General features: G+C 48.4%; 1 protein-coding gene across 1 annotated transcript in view; it reads right to left on the bottom strand.

Moving 5' to 3' along the window:
• Positions 1–1305: 1305 nt before the first annotated feature.
• The window catches only part of MMP28 (matrix metallopeptidase 28), a 42398-nt gene continuing 26524 nt past the window's right edge, over positions 1306–17179 (bottom strand). Inside the window, exons 4-8 of the mRNA XM_084822924.1 lie at positions 15681–15902; positions 14459–14704; positions 10913–11062; positions 8046–8213; positions 1306–4489 (exon numbers count right to left, since the gene is read on the bottom strand). Coding sequence (XP_084679050.1) covers positions 4092–4489; positions 8046–8213; positions 10913–11062; positions 14459–14704; positions 15681–15902 — 1184 coding nt within the window. The 3' untranslated portion in view covers positions 1306–4091. The remainder of the gene's footprint in view (positions 4490–8045; positions 8214–10912; positions 11063–14458; positions 14705–15680; positions 15903–17179) is intronic.

Here is a 17179-nt window from a genome sequence, read left to right as displayed (position 1 = left end):
TTGGACTGGATGGCCTTGTAGGCCCCTTCCAACCCTACTATTCGATGATGCTATGATTCTAAGAATGCAAAGTTGGGGGCATGGACATTTTAACATTGGGGGCTTTACCTGGGAGTAGGTCCCATTGAACTCAGTGGGACTTACTTCTGAGTAGATATGCACAGGATTGCATATGCACAGGATTGTGAATCTGTCCCCCTTCTTCGCCTTAAGGTGCCATCTCCTATCAGAGGTTAGCTACCATTACAGCGCTGCTCTGAATACTTGTACAGAAGTCAGCTGAACCATTCCCTCAGATCCTCTAACCAAGACGTTTGCCTTCTTCCTACTGATTTTTTCCCTTCCTTTTCCCCTTGTATAATGCATTGGAGCATGGCTATTTTTCACCTCGGATAATATGACCAAGGTATTGTAACTTTCTTCTCTTCATGGTCTTTACCAAATTCAGTTTGTTTGCTTACTCTGCATAGTACGTTCTCATGCATTACTCGATCAGTCCATGGTATTTTCAGCATGTGTCGTCGGTATATCCACATTTCGAAGGATTCGATTTTCTACCTCAGAAAGGTAGAATTCAACTGCCATAAACTTTGTCTTGCCCAGCCACCCCCTGAGGAGTCCCAAGGATCTTGGCATTGTTGTAGATCACAAGCTGAATATGAGCCAGCAATGTGATGTGGCTGCAAAAAAGGCAAATGCTATTTTGGTATTACTAGAAGCATAGCTTCCAAATCCCGGGAAGTACTAGTTCCCCTCTACTCAGCACTGGTTAGGCCTCATCTGGAGTACCGTGTCCAGTTCTTGGCACCACACTTTAAGAAGGATGCAGACAAACTGGAGAGGATTCAGAGGAGGGCAACAAAGATGATCAGGGGACTGGAAACAAAGCCCTATGAAGAGAGACGGAAAGAACTGGGCATGTTTAGCCTTGAGGGGAGACAGGAGAGCGCTCTTCAAGTCCTTGAAAGGTTGTCCCAGAGAGGAAGGCCAGGATCTCTTCTCAATCATCCCAGGGTGCAGGTCACAGAAGAATGGGCTCAAGTGACAGGAAGCCGGATTCCAGCTGGACATCAGGGAAAACTTCCTGACTGTCAGAGCAATAGGGCAATGGAACCCATTCCCTGGGGAGGTGGTAGGCTCTCCCACCCTGGAGGCATCCAAGACGAGGCTGGACAGCCACCTGTCAGGGCTGCTCTGACTTGGATTCCTGCACTGAGCAGGGGGTTGGACTCAATGGCCTTGTAGGCCCCTTCCAACCCTACTATTCTATGATTCTATGATATTATGAAGCCAATTTCTTGATGTAAAATTATCCAAAATGACTTTATGCTTTCCAGGGCTGTATATCACACATGGAGGTGAAACAGCCAGAGATCCTGAAGGGTGCCAGTCACCCAGGACTATTTTTCACTGTGCCCGAAAAATGTGTCTGGGTTCACATGACTGAATGAACAGTGATTCACACACAGATACACACAATACAATTCAATAAAAAATATATGAATCCCTGTAGAAATCCAGCCTGTCAGGGACAAACATTCTTGCTTTGCCTTCTCCCTGACATGCTAGCTTTCTGTGCAGGGTTATGGAGGGGTACTGCATGGTGTCTGCCCCTGCCTACAGTCTGAGGTGGTACAGCCCAGATGCAACACCTCAGTGGTAAATGTTTCCCTAGGTTATTCAAAGAATGCATTCCTATGATTTGACCAAAGTTACTCTTATGGGCTCAATCCCTGTAAAACACAGTGCCAGCCAGTGGAGGCTGGTGGCTCCTATTTCAGTGGGGCTGTGGATCCATTCTGGATTTCAGTCAGAACCAGCCAGAATTCTAAAGGAGCTATCCAAGGTGTTGGACCTATTTTGGAGGCAGGGCGCAGCACCTTGGAGAGCTCCTTCAGAGTTCTGGCTGGTTCTGGCTGGAACAGCCCCACCGAAATCAGAGCCACCAGTCTCCGCTGATGCTGGCTGAGCTCACTCCTCCAGGAAAACGGAGTCTGAGGGATAGACTGGCTTGTTGGAGACACAGCCTCTTCAGGTGCTGTGTAGTTGTACATTTCCCAGCCCAAGGCATTCTGGGATACTATCTGGTGTGTTGTTGACCTTGCTGAAGCCTGGAGATGTAATCTTGGGAGCAACGTAGCCACTGCAGAAATTCAGGCCCAAATCGAGCCAGCCTGGAGTTCCAATCCAGCGTTAAGTTTCCTCAGCTGGCCAGACCCCTTCCCCTGGCCTCACCCCGTCTCCTGACCACCGGTTGTTTGGTGGTTTCCTGGCTGTTGTGCAGTTTCCCCCCATTACAAAAGGTTGAAATGCCTCTACGAAGGCTTTGTTCCTGGAAGGAAGAGCTTGAAGCTGCAACAGGCTGGTCTTTTTCCTCTTCTGGGCCCCGCCCCATTTGCCTTGGCCCCGCCCACCACCGGAATGCAGCCCCCAAGAGCTTCTCTGAAATGGAATGCGGCCCTGAAGCTGAGAGGTTCAACACCCCTGGGCTGGAATTTCCAAACATGCACATACGTTGGAAACAGAAGCGCCACACTCCATCTTGTAGGTGTATCCACGAAAGTGTTACATCGGAACTGCCCGAGGCATCAAAGTGCCAGGAGGGCTTTTGAGGTATTGGGTGAAAAACAGTGCGGTGGCAGTGGCACCAAGGCAGAGTTTCCACAGGGAGTCCTCCGATTCGACTCCTTGTTCCGCTGCGATCCTTGTGCTTCCCGATTGTGTCACTGTCCCTTGTCTTTTCCCTGTACAATTGTTGCAAGACCATGGCGAGATTACAAAACACGTTGCGCGCAGAAAAGTATGTAGGATAGGAACGCTAAACAATAACGCTGATGTTCTTCAACATGGCCACCCACGTCTCGGTGGGAGACCAGGGAGACGAGGTCACCCACTTAGCAGTTGTAGCCAAAGGCCAGAGGAGGTAAGGAGTACAACCACTCAAGTTCTGCACAGAAGACGTAGCCAATGAACAGAGACCCAAGAACCTGAGACAGGAGTTCAAGTATATGGTCGATCAGCAGTAACCCGGCGATGGTTCAACTGCAGAGAAGAACCTGGCCGCTGAAGACAAGGCCCTCCATTTTGTCTTCTCCAAGGGAAACCATCTCTGGGACAAAGATGGAAGACAGAACACAAAAGGCTCCAAGTTGAATTGGTGGTTGTCGCAGTAGGGTTGGCCTCCATTGGGAGGTGTAGCCAATGGCCAGAAAAGATTAATGTTCCCTCCTCTTGACTGGCTAGGAGGCAGAAGGTCAACTGGCCCTCTTCCAATCAGTGCTATTTCTGGGTCCCACCGACTTCTTGACTTAATTTTTAGCCCTCGGAATATACAGGGCAAACCTATATACCTATAATAATAAAAAAGGATGTGTGTCTGTCCATCTTTCAGCACCATAGCACCAAGACCATGAAACTTAGGCACCTGAAACTTGGCATGCATACTAAGGGGACGCTGGGGTGTGCATCCTGGGGTTAGTTGGTTTTTAAAACGTGTTAATTAATTTTAATTAATTTAAAGGTGTCCACATGATTGACACCTACATCTTCAGCTCCCGGGGGCTGAACTAGTGCATAGTTCTGCAGTCCATATGGGTTGAAGCGTGCGGCGTTTAGTAGGTTGAGGGACACAGTTATATCCCTGCCCCCTCCCCTGCTGTGGGGCAGACCTCCCCTCAGGGGAACGTGGACAGGCCCATCTCTCAGGGGGCTATAGGGTACACCGCAGCAAGGACAGTGCCTAGGGTTGTCAGCTGGCATGCCTGCACTCAGACAAGGGGGATCCAACTCTGTAAGTTTGCTTGAAGTCTTCACTGTATTAAACAAAGAGCAATTCCAATCTGTGTGAAGCCAGGTCCATTTGCTACGTTTTGCTCCACAAGGCTTTACCTTTTTTTCTCCAGCAACTGCAAAGCTGACTTAGGCCTCGTTGATGCCTTTCTTTCTTTCTTTTTTATAAATCTGCTTGTTGACCAAATTAAAGGCAAACTTCAGTACTGCCCCACCAGGACACCGTCCACGTTCCAACAAGTCCTGGACTTCTGGAGGGTCACTGCGAAGATGTGCAACAAATCCAGCGTTTCTAAGGAAGTTCAGACAACGGCCTGGTTCAGCTCTGCATCCTGACAGCCGAGCCACCGTAGCTGGGGGGCCCATTTCCCCGTTTCCACCACCTGCAGCCTCTCCGGGTCAAATTTCCAGAACTGGTCGCTTCGGAAGAAGTACACGAAGCCGTCCGGATGGGTGAGAGCACCGTTGGCCATGGCTGGGGCCCCTCCCCAGTCTCGTAGGCTCCTGGGGTAGTACGGTTCCACTTGGAGGGACTCCTCATTGACCACGTAGTACTTGGGGCCTTTGAAAAGGACCAGGTGGTGGAGCGGCTGGAAATAGAGGGCCACGTCCGGGTGTCGGGGAAGGTCGCCCGTGCTGCTGCACTTCCGGGGGAAGCCCACGTCCAGGGAGGACCCTTTGTAGCGCCAGCATCGGCCACCTAAAAGGGACGACAGAGAGAAGGGTGATAAGCACATCAGAAGAGCCAAGCTGCTCAGACCAAGGGTCCATCGAGTCAGGGCCGGCGTCATGGGTTGGCATGGTCAGGCACCGGCCGAGGGCCCACGCTCCAGCAGGGGCCCCTTGACAGGAGCCCCCTGGAATTTCTCTTCCTCTTTCCCATTGCAAACTGCGTGTTCACCTGCCTCTTGCTCTGGCCCAGACAAGGGTGGTGGCAAGAAGAAGGAGCAGCAGATATGCGATACTGAACTGTCTTCTTTTTGTATAGTAAGTCACCTTGGGAGGACCATGGTCTTGAAAGGTGGCTAAGAAATATTATTTATTTATTCATTCATTATTTTATTTACAACATTTGTATACCACTCCCCATCCCAACAGATTCCAGAGCAGTACACAAGAAGTACAATAGTAAAACAAGATAAAAGATTAAAACACCGTATTAAAATTATTAAAAAACAGAATGCCAATAAAAGCCATGGCTGGTCATCTAAAGAATGCTTCCTGGAACAGAACTGTTTTCAGGAGGCACCAGAAGCAACAGTGTTGGTGCCTGCCTGGCCTCCAGGGGCAGGGAGTTCCAAAGAAAGGGGGCCACCACACTGAAGGCTCTTCTCCTGGTGGACTCCAGTCGGGCCATAGGTCCATGTGGAACCACCATGCGCAAGCCCTGCGATGACCTCAGTGGCCAGGCGGGTTGGTAAAGAAGAAGGTGCTCTCTCAGGTATCCTGGCCCCAAGTCGTGTAGGGCCTTGTACACTAGTACCAAAACTTTAAACCTGGCCCGGTAGCGAAAGGGCAGCCAGTGCAGTTCCCTCAGCAAAGGAGTTGCATGCTGAAATACACTAAAGGTGACGATCATCGAGGTGACAATCATAACTGATCAACAGCTGAAGCATGGCCAATATCCCCAGGGATATCTTCCATGGTTTTTTAAGGTGATTTTCTCTCTGCACAATAAGGAAATATTGATCCATCTATGTCATTGCTCCTGACTGACACTGAAAACAGGTGCCGGGTCAAAGCCATGTCTTAGAATATGCCCAGGGACTGAATAAAAGTGAGTCGACTCAAGTTGTACGCAGGTCCAAAGAAGCAAAGGAAGTGAGAGCATGTTTTTCTAGTGACAACCAGCAGGAGGCAACAGAGTTCACTTTGCGACCTTAACACATTTACTTGGAGGGAAGTCCTGGGCATTCAGAAATGACACTTTTTGAGCAAAGCAGGGCACAAGCCAATGAACGGCAGAGCTCCCATCTCAAATTCAGACAACATAATAGGGTAAGAAGCCTGAGTTACTAGGAAACAGCAAGTAGCGATGTATGGGTTTTTGTAAAATCCGTTCCGACTGTATTTTGCAGATTGCTAGGTGCCTTTCGTTCCATTCGCTCACTGATGGAATCAGATTTTTTCCAATTTTCCAAATTTGTGCAAATTCACATTTGTGCAAATGCACAAATCCCCCAAATGTGTATTTTCATGCTTTAAGCTATAGGGGAAATGTTCATTTTTGGCCGGTGTTATTTTATTTCACATATTTTTCTATGACTAATTTGGGATAAAATTCTAGAAAGTAAAAAAAAATGTTCCACAAGTCCGCAGAATCCGTGCAACTCGGGAAAAGCCGGTCCGATTGTGGGATCTGTGGGTTGAATTCATAGAAACCCGAACTCATTTGATTCCATTCCAGATTTCCCTGACATCCCTAGCAGCAAGTCCTGAGTCTGAATCTCACTCATGTGCTCACTAGATGGCTTTGGGCTAGGGATGTACGAAAATCACTTACCTTTTCGAAGGGTGACACTGACGGTGGGAGGGAGGCGCTCCGTCCCACCCCCCTCCATCCCTCCCCCCGAAATTCTCTCCGGCTGACTACGCTCCTAATTTGGCGTCCCTGCCTTAGCCGTGATAGGCTACGTAATTATTTATGTAGCCTATCACGGCTATAATGAGGAAGCGAATGGCAGCCGCAGACGCGGCCACCATTCACAAGTCAGTGCGGACGGCAGCAGGTAAGTGCTCTGTTTCGCGTGCCTTTCGTGGGGTGGGGTGCTTCGTTCCGCCATGGATTTCAGGGGGCCGAATGCACTGGCATTTGGCCTCACCGAGATCCATGGCAGAATTCTCTTGACATCCCTAATTTGGGCAAGCCATACTCCCTTAGCCTCTGCTTTCCCAATCTGCAAAATGGGGTCAATAATGCTGACCGACTTCTATGGGTCTGATACAAAGATCACTGAGATAATGTGTTTGAAACACTTTCAAAGCTCTAAAGCGTTATATGTACGTGCAAGGTGTTATCACTGAACATTCAATAAGGATAAACTAGAACAGAACGAGTGTGCCTTGACCAAACCAGTCCTGTTTTGGTTCACAGTTTAGAGGAGGAGGAAGATTTGTACACAGGAACATGATCCATCAAAAGTAAAACACTTCTAATCCCATCAGGTTTCTGAAGGAACATTGCACATATGCTGAAATCTGTCCTGATGAAATCAACGGGACTTAACCTTAAAAAGTGCTGCACTTCAGATGGATCATGGCCATTGTGTTTTTAGCCTGAATATTACAGGCATTCCCCTGACAGGCTATCCCAAGCCTTCCCCAGCCTGGTGCCTTCCAGAACTGCCATTATCTTCACTTAACATGACCATGGCCTAGCATGGTTACCCCATCACCAAATTTAAGCAACCATTTGTGGTAGACAATCTGGCATACCAAACAGCAACCAGAGATGACCACAGCGCCTCCTAGTGGAGGGGTGGGCAGAGGGCAGATCTCCAGATGTTTGGGATTTCAAATCCCAGAAGCCCCTGCCAGCACGGTCAGGAATGCTGGGAGTTGAAGTCCAAAATACCTAGAGATCTACTTTCTGCCCACCTAGGAGACCATGTTCCTGGAATCTTTAAAACTGCAGGGATGTCCATTTGGATTTATACCACATCATCACAACACCAACACCGCTTTGCATTTATACAGTGCTTTTGAACTATCCAAAGCCCTTCAGAAACTATGGGCAGCATCCAACTGCATCATTCTGTTTGCACAAATGACGTGGCGCTGGCGGACACCAGGTTCTAAACTAGGTGCAAGAGAAGAATCCAACTAAAGTTACATTTGTACAAGCATGTTGTGCAAGCAATTGTGCGTTATTCTTGTGCAACACATTGTGCAGAATGCTCTCTTTGCACAACTGGCTTCACAACTCCTTGCACAACAGTTTGCACAGGCATAACGGGCAACCGCTTGCACAATGGAAACATTCAGCGGAGTGCTTGCGGAACGGCACTGTTAGATACTGCCCACTATCTTGACAATTCGCCACCTTGAGCACCGTTCTTTGGTAGAAAGGTAGAGAACGAGTCAAATAAATAAACAGATAGAGTAACCACCCAATTACGTCCAAATTGCATATGGAAAAGTGGAGGCCGAGGGACAGTGGCTTAACCTGAGGCCTCTTGGCGAGTTCATGGCTGGTGTCAGATTTGAACTGGGGAGATGCCTCATCTCACAAACATCTACCCATCAAGCGTAACCACCTTTGAAGAAATAGAATTTCCCGTCTTCCTCTGAGAAGGCCGCAGCATCGAGGGTGGATGGTAGTCCTGGCCACAGTGCCCGGAGCTGGCGTGGACTGGTGGCCTTTCCTTCTTTGGATACAATCCAGTAATAGCCGCCTTTGAAGATATAAAGGTTGCCTTGCAAATCTGTATAGAAGAAAGGGATGCATGGGATTACGGAGCTCTCTTGGGCAGACTGGGGTGTGGCATCTTCCCACGGTCAGCCCTTCCAAACATTGTATTCAGTAAGAGCCACTCAGGATGCTCCTTATTTATTTACTAAACTAAACATGGAGCTTTGGACTGGCAGGGCCAAAAAAAAAGAATAAGAACAGTAAAATCAACCCTCAAGCAGAAAAGCGGGGCTGATGAAACTCAGGCCGGGGACGAAATCTGGCCATCCCGGGTTCCCCAGGGGGCCATGCCCTCTCCCCCTGGCCCCACCCTGTTCCCCCAAACACCAATCATTTGGTGGTTTTCTGGCTTCTGTGCAGTTTTTTCCTCATTCTAAAAGGTTGAAATGCCTCTCCAAAGGCTGAGATCCTGGCAGGAAGAGCTTTGAGTCAAATATGCTGGCGTTTTTGGTATTTTGCCCCTCCCTTTGCCTTTGGCCCTGCCTCCTTTTTACTTAGGCCCCACCCACACCCGGAAGGAGGCCCCCAAAAGCTTCTCCAAATGAAATTCAGACTTGGGGTTGAAAGAGTTGCTCCCTAGAAGGTCCCAACTGCTTTACTGCTGACATTTAAAGCCATGTTTAAAGCAATTAAAAGTAAAACAGCAGCAAGAGAGTTTTCCCACAGCAGTCCAGCCGCTAAAAACCCATTGTCCTTCAAACACCTTCCTAAAAACAGGTATGTTTTGAACATGCCACTGAATATCAGCAGCAGGTGAAACTGGTGGGCTGAAGGAAATATGAGGGAGAGGTTGTATGAAAGATGTACTCCCCAAGGTATCCTGGTCCAGGAGCATCAGAAGCATTAAAAGTAAGAACCAGAGCCTTGATTTATGCTGATAAGCTGACTGGAGGCAACCGTGGATTTCTATTAATACTGGTGTAATAGGTTCCTAGCGGATCGCTCTAATTGTTAAGCAGCTGTATTTTATAACAATTGCAGTTTCAAGGGCAGCCCCATGAAGAGCGGCTAAGATGTCACAACTAGGGATGTATGAGAAATTTGGTTCAGTTTGTTTCTGATCAGGATTTTACCCAGTCTGAACCTTCCAGACAGAACATGGACTCAGACACAATCTGCAGTCGAACTTCATATGTTCCTGAGCTCGCAATGCAATTTGCAGACAGAAACAAAAAACGTGTTCGCTATCATGCATACATTTCAAAATGAGTACATTTCAAAAATCTGCGCAAAGGCACTTTAATCACGGGGGAAGAATGCGTACATTTCAAAATGCGTGCATTTCAAAATGAGGACATTTCAAAAAATGTGTGTTGTGAAAGTTTGAGGCCTACAGAGGCAAAAGGGGAAAAAGTCAGGCTTAGAGGCCTGGGGTTTTTTTTGCTGGGAGGGGGTATCCCTGAGAGGAGTAGTTTCATTTCCCCAGTTAGGTTTCAGTTTGATTTCCCCAGTTAAGTTTCATTTCTTCAGGTCTGAAATAGTAGTTTTGGTTTTGAGGGAGGAGGGTATAAGAAGAGAGAGTCAGAAAGACCAGAGCAGGAAGAGCAGGGTCAGGAAGAGCAGAGTCTGAAGAGAAAGCAGGAAGAAGCAGCCTGGAGAAGTCTAAGCACAGCTAGGGTAGATGTACACAGACCTTCTAGGAAGCTGGAGGTTGGCTCTTTTCTCTCTATGACCGTTGTTGCCATTGCTGCTGTGGTGTACATTTTTAACATGCAATAAATCTTTATCTAGAAATCGTCTCGGTGCAGCAGCAGTAGTGATGGTGATGTTGAGACTGCTGGCAATCAAATGCTGCCATGCCCTATCCACTATTGCATGTCAAAGATCCACAATTAAATACAACATTCTGAAACTGAGCCCAGTGGGTATAGCATACAAACAACCGGGAAAGCACAAATATTTGTGAGGCCCTGTTTCAGACGTCGCATTCAAATCTATTTTGTGCCTTTTCTGACCCTCTTCAAAACGGATGCAAGGTGGAGACAGTCATCACACTTGAATTGCAGAATGGAGTTGTGAATAGGTATACCAACTTTCACTCCGATAACTCAAGTTCCAGGGCAAGCAACAATATATTTGGATTTTTCCTCCCCACTTTGAAAACAGGTGTGAGTTGTGGGGAGGGGGTTGAGCTGATATTCAGACTTTATTGTGTTCTGAATGTGTGTATCAAATGTTGTTCTGGTATCTCCACATTCAGCAGAATTTTCTGCTTATGAACAAACTCACCCCCCGTGAAGAAATGCCACAAGTATCACCATTTATGTCGGGTCATGTTTGAATGCTTTGTGTGACCTCAGTGTGGCTATAATGTGCCTGAGTAAAGGTCCAGTGCTTCATGTGCATGACCTTGTTGTGATCCTCCATACAACAACCCTGTAAGGCCAACCGGAATTATCACAGGAGAAGAAAGCTGCGACCAAACGAATGAGCAAAGGGCTGGATGTGCCCGATCTTGGAAGCAAAGCAGGGTCAGCCCTGGTTAGTACATGGGAGACCGCCTGGGAATCAGGCTTCCTGCATTGAGCAGGGGTTGGACTCGAGGGTCTTGCAGGCCCCTTCCAACCCTAGGATTCTATGATCTATGATCTAAGCTGACTACTGAATTTGCGGCAAAGGGGGAGGTTCAAATCTGAACCATTTCCTGATCTGTAGCTCAGTCTCTTTGCCACTGCCCTGCACCAGCCCTCTAGCAGACGTAGCAGTGCTTACCTATGGTTATGGCATCAAAAAACGACCAGCAGTAATGGGAACTGAGGTTCCGCTCCTGGTGTTCATGGCCGTCGAGATCCTGGCTCCAATCCTGGAAGCGAGCAAATAATTTGCCGGGGAGCTGGACCACGGAACCCCGGGGAGGTTTCCCTGCCAAAAAGAAACCACACGGTCCACTCAGAAGAAAAACAGGGCGTATGCGTTGTCACGTTCCTTTGTCCGCCCCTTCGCAATCAACACACTCCCGGAAACAAGGCTTCAGGCTACACTACTTTATTAGTAAAGGACTAGCTTCTTTACAAAAGCAGACTCTAGGAAACTCTCAGACTGCAGTGAAGCAGCTAATCCATGCATCTATGAATATCAATAGAGGAGACGAAGTGGAAGTTAGAGATGTTGCCAGCAGTCTGGGCAAGAACTTCTCGGCCAGACTTGCTTCGCAGGGATGCCCCTCCCTTAGGGTAGCTCCCTTCTACGTTGGCTTCCACGCGTGGCCAGCCTGCTGGAGCATCTGAGCCCTGCCCCTAACTGTTCCTGCTTCACTCTGCGACAGACCCCAGCATCCCTCACATCACTCTCCTCCTCCCCCTGGGTTCTCGTGGGGGAGGAATGGGGGAGCCATTCAGGCTGGGCCATCTGTGTGTCAAGGTCTTGCGAAGGAAGTCTTGCTGTATCTGGGCTCACTAGGGAGGCTGGCTGTTCCCCTTCTGAATCTGAATCTGAGCTGCCAGACATCTCCACATGCTCAGATTCATTCCTGACATGCGTATTCTCTGTGCTGATGCACAGAGGGTAGTTCAAACACGGAACCTACATGTGCAGAAGTACTCTACCACTATGCCTGAAATCCAGAATTCTGGGGGCCGGAAAAGCTAAATTCAGCAATCTGAAAAAGGGCGCAATCCTATTGGGATGCCCATCGGCCTCCGAACTCAGAGGCAGATGGGCATCTTATACAGACTGGGAGGAGCGTAGAGGCAATCTTCACCTCCGTGCTCCTCCCACTCTGCATGTTTGGTAGAAAGGCTTTTCTGCCCTTCTAGCCAGGGCTCTGCAAAGCAGGAGAGAGGAAAGCCAGAGGATTCTTTGTAAGCCTGCCTCCCCAGTCCCCTCCCTGCCTGCAGAACCACCCCTTTCCCTCCTCTCTGAGGTCGCCTTTGCAACCTCAGAGAGGCAGCCAGCGCAGTTCTCTCCATGCTGGCTGTGAGGGGGAGGGCACTTGGACTCCTGGGTCCGAGGTCAGCGCATTCTCCAGGAATCCAAACTATCCTATGCGCCCTCCTCCAGACACTGTCTAGTGGCCATAGGACTGCTCTCTAAAGCATGCAGATGCATTTATTCAGATCAGGGGTGTAAAATGTCAGGCCCGTGGGCCAAATCCGGGCTGGCTGGAGTCTTAATATGGCTCCCCAGGGTTCCTCATATGGCCACACCCTTTCCCCCTGGCCCCACCCCCTTTCCACCAACCGTCTTATTGTCTGGTGGCTTCCCCACTTTTGCTGGTTCTAAAAGGCTGAAATGCCTCTCTGAAGGCTGAGCTCCTGGCAGGAAGAGGTTGGTTTATTTGGTATTTTTGCCCTGCCCCTTTGCCTTTGGCCCCACCTGCCACTGGCCCCCAAAATCTTATCCAAAATGGAATTCAACCCCCAGACTGAAAGAAGTTCAACAGCCTTGATTTAGATTTGCAGCCTCTCTCACACGGAGGGCTCCAAGTGACGTAACCGATTCTCTCCTCATCCCACGCCGGTTAGCAAAACAAAATAGAATTTATCGAAGCAAAGAATTTATTGAAGCAAACCCGGCATTTCTTCGGGTTTTCCCCAGCTGACCCTGAGACCCAAAGACCAGCCCTAGCAGTCTTTGGAAATTTTGTTGGAAATGTTACATTTCCAAGACAAGTGTGGACTTCTCCAAGTCTCCCGTGGGCAGTGGTGCCTGCGAGGTAGGATGCTGGGGCAGAGGTCCAGAGGCCCCAAACATGACAGGGCAGCATCATGCCACATTTTGAAGAAAGCGAAGTAATACACATTGCCATCTGGGGGGGGGGGATGGGAGGCAAGACTTCTAAGTCCAGAGCCCAAAATGTTTTAATGATAAAATCTTAATGATTAAAATTTAACAATTAAATTGTAATGATTAAATGATGTAATTGCACCATTGCTTGGAGTGCAATTATCCATCAGCTGTGAGCCTGATGGATTCATTGAACCACCTTGTACAGGGGCAGTATACCTTTGAATAAGACGTAGGGAGGACACACCGCAGGGCAGGGTTGCGTGAAAAAGCTCGGAGGGCAATTTTAGGTGGAAAAACGGCAGGCGGAGCTGAACTCGTCCTCCCGCTGCCACTCCCCCTCCTTCCCACTGCCGACAGCTCCTCCCCCAGCTGTGCATTAAGCCCAGAACCCTCCATTTTACAGCTGTGTGAAAGCAACGGATGTCTGAAGGCAGGGTTTTGCAAACCTTCCTTTTTTAGAACAGCCTGAGGGGATGACGGGACTTGTGGAAGAGGGGCAGGGATGGACACCATTTGTAAAATCCATTCCATCCGTGTTTTGTGGATCGTCGGGTGCCTTTCATTCCGTTGTCCGCTGATTGATGGATTTTTCCCAATTTCCTGAATTAGTGCAAATTCGCATTGGCGCAAATTCGCATTGGCGCAAACTCGCACTTGCAAAAATGCACAAATCCCCCCTCCGTGTGCATCTTCTTACTTTAGCCTATGGGGGAAATGCGCATTTTCAGCTAGTTTTTTTTTTTTTTAATTGACATATTTTTCTATGACTGAGTTTGCGTAAAATTCTGAAAAGTAAAAAAAAACAGTTTGCAAGTCCGTGGAATCCGTGCAGCTTCGGAAAAGCTGCTCCGCTGAGGAATCCACAGGTTGGTTTCATAGAAATCCAAACTCATTTGATTCTGTTGCGGATTTCTAGGACATCCCTACTGGGGGCTGATGGGACTTGTGGTCCAACCTATCTAGAGGGCGCCCAATCAAGCATAGAAAGTGCAAGCTACGAGAAAACCACATTTATTGTTGCTTTAGAAAAATCTTTAACACTTACAAACACCCGTGTGCTTTCCAATTATACACCCGTGATGCAGGACTAAGAAATGGAGGGAGAAAGCGGATTCCGAGAGCCCTTCTAGCTGCAACGAGACTTATACTGCAAGCTTGAAAGGATAAACACCACCACCTATCATTCAACGGCCTGTGGATCTTATGGCTCTCTTTACATTCAAACACATATCCCATAGCTGTCAATTTCATTGGGATACCTATTCAGATGTAAGGACTGTTTATTCTAATGAATATATGACTAAGATATGAGTGTAGAATTTCTGCTGAGGTTACTGTGAACTGACCCTGGTGTTGGTGTTGGTGTTTTTCTTTTGGTTATTTCTTTTTCTTTGTTGTATTTGCAAATTAAAAATAAAAGAAAGAAAGGAAGGAAGGAAGGAAGGAAGGAAGGAAGGAAGGAAGGCAGGCAGGCAGGCAGGCAGGCAGGCAGGCAGGCAGGCAGGCAGGCAGGCAGGCAGGCACATTTACCGTATAAGTTTTGGATAGCAAGGATGTCGTCCCAGCTGAGGACAAAATCCTTGCCCAGCTTCTTGTAGTAGGGGGACATGAGGGCGTTATGCACTGGCGAGTGCTCCAGGCCCAGCGTGTGTCCAATCTCATGCGCCACCACCACGAAGAGGTTCCGGCCCTTCCCGCTGTCCAGTGACCATCTCTCGTCATTGTCGAAATGCGCCTCGCCCCGGCGTGGAAAGAAGGCATGCGCCAGCGCACCCCCTGGCGAGAGGGGAGGGAAGAGAGCAGATGACGTTAGAACCCACAAGAGCAGCTGCATTCAGACAGCTAGTTTGGGCTTTCATGGTTCTGCTTCCGGCACTTTCCCGGGAGGATGTGCAATGTTTGAACGCAGTGTGGGTTGGGCTGATCATGCACGTGCTCAGACTGCATGTGCTCCTCCCTAAACCCTCTCCCTAGTTCCTTACCCATTCTGCATCCGACATATGCTCCTTATTCTTACCTGCAATATGGATGTCCATGCTGGGAATATCTGTACCGATTGAGTTTGGGAAGTGCATCTGGACGAGAATTTCAGTTCAGTTCATTTGGGGGAAGAATTTACCAAAATTTGCAAAGTTCTTCATCTTCAGGAGAGAAAGAACTTGCTATATAAATGTTTGATGGCAAGGCAAAGTGGAACTGACAGATTTAGCCACCCCTAAAAACAGGTGTTCTCTGCCACTGGGTTACAACTAGGGATATCAGAGAAATCTGTTTAGGGGATGCAGTTTGATGGGTTTTCCTAGGTTTGGCCCCCCAGACTCCAATTTGGGCCCTACTGCAGCACCCAACTCATTCTGCAGAGATTCAGGCCAGTTTGTAGATTTTCTGGGCATTTTGGTTACTTTTTTTTTCACAGGTTCCACAACTTGTGCAAATTCCCATGCAATCTGTGCAAATTTCTGAGCAATTTGTGCCAATTCAGCCATAATTTGTGCAGATTTGGTCGTAATTTGCTCAAATTGTTCAGAAATTGGTGCAAACTGCTCAGAAATTTTAACCAATTGCAGAACCTGCCAACAAATGCAAAAATGTTGCTGGGAAAAGCTTGCAGCTCAGTTCACAAACACAAATAGAGCCGTACATGCCAAAGAACTCCATCAAGTAAAAAAAGAACCAGATTTCCCAGAGACAGACTTCCCTAGTTACAACCCTTCCCCTATAAAGCCTTATGAACCAAGGACGGAATCAGCACCTGGTCCATCAAAGGCGTTGTCCACACCATCGTTGTGGTCTCCATGGAAGAAGGTCAGGCGAATGTCGGCAGGATCCCCTGACGCCTCCCAGAAAACCAAGGCGGAGACATTGCTCCAGAGCTCAAAGGCCGCTTTCACCGCCAGGCGGACTTGCTGCTGGGGCAAGTACCAGGGCCAGTTGACGAGACGGTACGTCAAGTGCCGTTTGTACCATTTGCCACCTACGAAAAGAGAGAGAAGATCGAAGCGTGGGCCAGTGAAAACGCAAGAAGAGACCTAAGGGCTACCTGCAGCATCCAGCCGCAAACAGGGCATGACATTTACCTGCCAGGCTGGTATTTAGAAGTAGACTGCACCTGAACCTGGTGGCTCAAATTCTTTATTTATTTGGAATACTGCTCTTCAGTCACAAAGGCTCCCGGAGCGGCTTACATATATAATCAGTACAACACAACAGTCCCTCCCTGCAGGTTTCCAATCGTAAAAAAGCATGAACACAAGGAAAGAGCAATGGGGAAGGAAGAGGGGGAAAAATGCATTATTTCAGCATAGCTGGTGGAATGGCCCCTTTCCCCAATCTCATCACCCTCAGTACAGCCTGCTGGGATGGCTGCTGCTGGTGCATTCACAGCCAACAAGCATTGATAAGACCTGGCCAACGTGCATTTATCGACCCCTTTATGCTAATTCTACAGAGCATCCTGGCTTGGAATAGCCCTGACTTTGATACGGCAAAGCTTTCAAGTAAAGTTACGCAGCTGTCAGAGCTGGACACATTCTGCCTGCCCCATCTGAGTGTGGCCATGCCCCCTGGCATTCCTAGGCATGGCCCATGACATGGTGCACTCCTACAGCCCTCTGAGGGGGGCGGGGTTGCCCACAGCAGGGGGCAAGGGGGCAGGGATATCCCTGTGTCCCTTGGACTACTCCCCCCAGTTTCAAACAGTCTGGACTGCAACACTATGTGCTGATTAGAGAAGCTTGCCACCTAGTGACTGTAGATGTTACCGCAGGCTTCAAACACATGGACACAGTCAAATTAATCTAAATTATGTGTTCTAACAACCAAATCACCCCATGGTCCACAACCCCTGGGACCAATTTGTAAGCATGCCAATGTTCAGATGGCTAGGTTTCACGGTCTTGGCGCTATGATGCAGACAGACAGACATCCTCTTTTTATCATCATCATTATTATTATTATTATTATTATTATTATTATTATTATTTTATTCTCAGTCCACCTGCTCCTGCAAACTGCGCCCTAGAGTGGCCAGCCAAATGTCTCTGAAGTCCACAAGCAGGGTGTGAAGGTAATACAAAGGAGAGCCAGTGTGGCATAGTGCGTAGAGATCCGGGCTGGGGAGATCCAGGTTGTAATTCCTGCTCGGCCATGAGGCTCGCTGGGGTGACTTTGGGCCAGTCACTGACTCTCAGCCTAGCCTACCCCACAGGGTTGTCGTGAAGATAAAATGGAAGACGAGGAGGATCATGTCAG

This window comes from Heloderma suspectum, chromosome 16 (genome assembly GCF_057233095.1).
Source record: "Heloderma suspectum isolate Gila_16-S chromosome 16, 16-S_ref, whole genome shotgun sequence".
Taxonomy (NCBI): Eukaryota; Metazoa; Chordata; class Lepidosauria; order Squamata; family Helodermatidae; genus Heloderma; species Heloderma suspectum.
Note: the sequence above shows the minus strand (reverse complement) of the source record. Positions and strands in the feature narration are given on the sequence as shown.